This window comes from Hydractinia symbiolongicarpus, chromosome 13 (genome assembly GCF_029227915.1).
Source record: "Hydractinia symbiolongicarpus strain clone_291-10 chromosome 13, HSymV2.1, whole genome shotgun sequence".
NCBI lineage: Eukaryota > Metazoa > Cnidaria > Hydrozoa > Anthoathecata > Hydractiniidae > Hydractinia > Hydractinia symbiolongicarpus.
In genome coordinates this window covers 13,228,569-13,233,307 of record NC_079887.1, presented here as the reverse complement: position 1 = coordinate 13,233,307, position 4,739 = coordinate 13,228,569, and the positions used below count along the sequence as shown (strand labels likewise).

The 4,739-nt window shown below is 35.3% G+C and overlaps 1 protein-coding gene across 1 annotated transcript; it reads left to right on the top strand.

Annotated features, from left to right (window-relative positions):
• Positions 1 to 4,739, top strand: LOC130623734 (uncharacterized). Its single transcript, XM_057439246.1, has 2 exons — positions 1 to 535; positions 839 to 4,739. The coding sequence occupies exons 1-2, from the start codon at positions 270 to 272 to the stop codon at positions 3,516 to 3,518; spliced, it is 2,946 nt and encodes a 981-aa protein (XP_057295229.1). The 5' UTR covers positions 1 to 269; the 3' UTR covers positions 3,519 to 4,739.

The following is a 4,739-nucleotide window of genomic DNA, read 5'->3' as shown; positions in this document are numbered from 1 at the left end:
CCTATTTTTAGTCAGAAATTTTGAAGCCAGCCAGTCTTGGCTCTAGGTTATCCCGTGAGGCTTTCACCATACACTAGAGTCAACCTATCTTGGCCTGACCTATTTTTAGTCAGAAATTTTGAAGCCAGCCAGTCTTGGCTCTAGGTTATCCCGTGAGGCTTTCACCGTTGACTAGAATCAACCTATGTGGGCCTGACCTATTTTTAGTCAGAAAGTTTTAAACAAACCTGTCAAAATTTGTAGCATGTTGGTATAAATATAAGTAAGGCATGCGGAAGATTCTTTCCGTTCTCAACATGGCTTGCAAGAGCTTGAGAGAGCGTGTGGAGTTAGTTTTTGAAAACGAAAATTTTGATGAGCTACCTCAAATTTACGCCGAATTAAATAAAAAGTTTAAATGTAATTCTGTTTTGCCATCTACTGACGTGTTGCAAAAACAACTTACTTTTGGTTTTATCCAAAGAAATTGCCATGCAGAATACTACCTTCCTGCCTATGTGAAAGCAAAGAAGGATGGTTGCGCAATTACGTTGAAGTGAGTTGTTTATGTTTATCTTTTGTTGTTTCTATAATAGCTATGCGTTTTTGTTACTATGACCACTAACTATGCAGCTGAATATTGTCTTAAAAAAGATTATGAATAATCTTTGTTGTTTTAAAATGTGCAAAGGTCATCTCAAATATGTCTTGCTTGTTCAGTTTCTTTTGTTGATGCATTCTTAGTTTATTTATATATTGAGCAAGTTGAATTTCATAAACAAACCTTTAATAGGCAGCAGTTTGGCAAAATGTGTAGTTAAAGTTTTAGAATAGCTAGCAATACCTATTTTTATTACAGGTCTCAGGTCAATGGAAATTGCCTGTACAGTTCTATGGCGTTGTGTTTGTTTGGGAAAAATGTGATGGTTGACGACTTACGAATTCTTGTGTCAGTGGAGCTAATGATGAATGCTAGCTTTTACTGTAAGCATCCTCTATTTTCTTCTATCCTTGCTCTTCCAGAAAGTCTCTTTAAATCTATGGAAGATATTCTCAATATGTCTGTCTGCAATTCTGCATTTAACACAGACAAAAAACAAGAAGACTTAGTTAAGGAGGTAGCCATTTTAAATTTAGTAGATCGGAAATATTGTTCCTTTCTTGCTATGCTTGCTCTGTCATCTGCTTTTGCTATTCACATTTTGTTTTGCTATGAGGGCTTACTTCCATCCAGAGAAAATTTTGCACCTAATCATTTCGTTCCAATTATTTTTAAGCAGATACATAAACGCAAGTCAGGTTCAGCTGCGGACACAAAAGTTTTATCTCCTCCTGTGAAAAGGCAAACAAGGTTTTTTCCGGATGCACAGGCAACAGGGAAATTATCTCTTGTAAAACCTGTGATTAAAGATAAACAGTTTAATTTCTTTCCTAATAAAGCTTCCTTTAACAATAAACTAACTGAAGATTATAAAGATAGTAACAATAATAGCACATCTGCTGAAGATTTTAATAACAATGACAAAGCTTTAAATGATATTTCCTTTGCTACTGTTTTAAATTTTGAACATCAATATGACGTTGCCTCTTTCCTTTCTAAAGTTTCAGGTCTAAATGATAAAGGTGTACACAACCTAATCACCAATGTTTTTGTGCCCGATAAATCTTTTATTTTTCCTAAAAAAAGTGGGCGTTCCTTTCGGCATGAATGGCTAAAGACCTTTTTATGGCTTAAATATTCACCAACTTTGGATGGAGCATTTTGTTTGCCATGTATCCTTTTTGGTCACAAGGTTGCTAACAAAACTTCTAAGTTACAGAAATTGCTTTCTCAACCTTTTCGACATTGGCCAGCTGCCAAAAACTTTTTTAAACAACATGAAACATCAAAAAATGGTTTACATATTCAAACCAGCCTAACTTTTAGTGCATTTGTGAAGAATTTTTTAGGACAAACTCAACCAATCAGTGTAATCATAGATTCCAACTACAAAAAACAGGTTGCTGATAATCGAAAGTTCTTAACACCAATTGTTGACACCATAATTTTATGTGGTCGTGTTTGTATTCCTCTTCGTGGCCACAGGGATGATAGTAAATATCATCCTGAAGTTGGAAATTTTTCAACTGGTTCAACTGGCAATTTTATTGATCTTTTAAATTACAGAGTACGTGGTGGAGACACAACCCTTGAAAATCATCTTCTAAAATGTAATAAGAATTCTTCTTATATTTCTAAAACTCCACAGAATGAAATAATTAATTGTTGTGCAGATATAATCACAGAAAATATTGTTTCTGAAGTTAAGAAAAACAAGTTTTTTACGATTATAGCTGATGAAGCATCAGATACATCCAATAAAGAGCAGTTATCATTAGTTTTACGCTATGTAGATAGCAATTTTGACATTAAAGAAGATTTCATTCGATTTCTTCACTGTAAGGAAGGTTTATCTGGAAGTGCTCTTGCTTCCATTATTCTCAAAGCTCTAAGTGATGACCTAGTTCTAAATGTTCAAGACTGTAGAGGCCAGGGTTATGATGGGGCTGGCGCTGTGGCTGGTAGAATTAATGGTCTTTCTGCTCATATTTTGAGAATCAACAGGAAGGCTATTTATACTCATTGTCATAGTCATCGCCTCAACCTCTGTATATGTGCCTCTTGTTCAGTCCAAACAATTAGAAATGTGCTTGATAACATAAAAGAGATTTCCTATTTTTTTAATTTTTCCCAAGTAAGGGAAGACATGTTTGTGAAAAATATTAAATTGTATGCTCCTGATTCCTTAAAAAATAAGCTTAAGGATGTTTGTCGCACAAGGTGGATTGAACGTGTTGAAGGTATGGATACATTCCAAGAACTTTATGTCCCTCTTGTTTTCACTCTTGAGGAGATGTTTGTTCAAAGGCAATGCAATATTGACACATCATCAAAAGCCTTGTCCTTATATAAATTAATTACAAGTTTTGATTTTATTATTACAATGGTAATTACTCGGTCTGTATTTGATATAACACTGCCAGTAACACGAATGCTTCAATTGAAGTTACGTTTTGACATATCTACTGTGACTTCTTATCAGGGCTTGTCAATTATTCCATCTAAGATGATGTTTTTAGTTAGTAAACATGGTCTATTGGGATGGAAAGACAAGTTTACAGCTTTTTGTAGCTTTTATTCTGATGACATGCCAAACTTTTTAGCTCTTGATGCTGAGCTAGATCTCTGGCATAAGTACTGGGAGATGCAGGATAGTTATCCTGATAATATTTCAGCCACTCTTAAAGCAATTCCATCATTACAATTTGACAATTTGACTGTAGCCTTAAGAATTCTTGCCACATTACCAGTGACATCCTGCGAATGTGAACGCTCTTTCTCTGCAATGAGAAGGCTTAAGAACTACAATCGCAGTACAATGGTGGCAGATAGGTTAAATGGCTTAGCTTTGTTACATATACACAAAGAATTTGTACCATCCACCTCATCAGTCATCAATAAGTTTGCTGTTAAAAACAGGAGATTGGATTTTAAGTAAAATGTTTAAATCAATTATTTTTCTATGTAGCCTCAATATATACTCATATTGTTTATATCTAAAGTTAAAATTAACAAGTAATAAAATAAATAATATTGTTTCTTCCTTTTCTGAATAAATATATAAATATAAATAAATTTTAAAATAAAGTATAATTTTTTGTACAAATCCATACCTAAGAAACTACTTTCTGTAATAAGTTTCATACTCAATATATTTCTCTCTTTCCTCTCCCCCCCCCTCCCCATTTTTGGTGATGACAAACCTGATTGATTCAAAATTGTCCCCGGGCTCAGTAGGCTCCGCTGACAGTACCTGGGTCAAGGAGTAACTAAGTCTTTTTTTTCCTTCTAAGCTTTCTCGAATGCTTAAATTTTACGTGGTGGTGATGAAGGTGATGATAACGTTATGAATCCAATTACCTTCTTTTTAGTTTTTTTCATTTACCTTCTTACAGTAGTTATATACAGTACATTTGTTTTTGCAATGATGTGACAAAACAGCAAGCTGCAATGATAATACTTAACCCTCTGCAAATTTTACAATCATCATACGATGATGTAACAAAACAGCAAGCTGTAATGATAATACTCAACCCTCTGAAAATTTTACAATCATCATACGATGATGTGACAAAACAGCTAGCTGCAATGATAATTAATTCCTGTGCGTGCAGTTGACAGAGCCATTTCTTTACTTCCACTTTAACAATAACTTCTTTCTATAAATAAATTTTCCTTATTCCGGGCTCGGCCTGACTCCAGCCGACAGTACCTGGTTTCCGGAGCGGCATTATGACTGTCCATGTCGGGCTTAACGAACTATATTTTCATTCTATTTTTCGTTTGTCCTAGGCATGCTGACGAGCCCTGACATTGGGCGAAACAGTCTAAAAATGATTTATGCTAACGAAATACATTTAAGTTGTCATTCTTTTTCTATTTGAAGTGTTTATGCTGAGCTGCGGCGTTTATGAGAATGTTTCGTTTCTGTTATCAAGGTCTAAAACGTCTGCATACGAGGTTGTTTTTTGTCCCCGTTTAAGCCTATTTCAGGGTTCGCAAAGCCCGTTTTAGCGAAAGCTTCTGGGGCTCCGCCCCTAACCCCGCTTGGGGGGCTTACAGCGCCCCCCAAGACCCCCAGCTGTATATTCAAATTTTCTTAGTAGGTCATGATGCTGCGCATCATGACCTACAAAGAAAATTTGCTAGATCCGCCCCT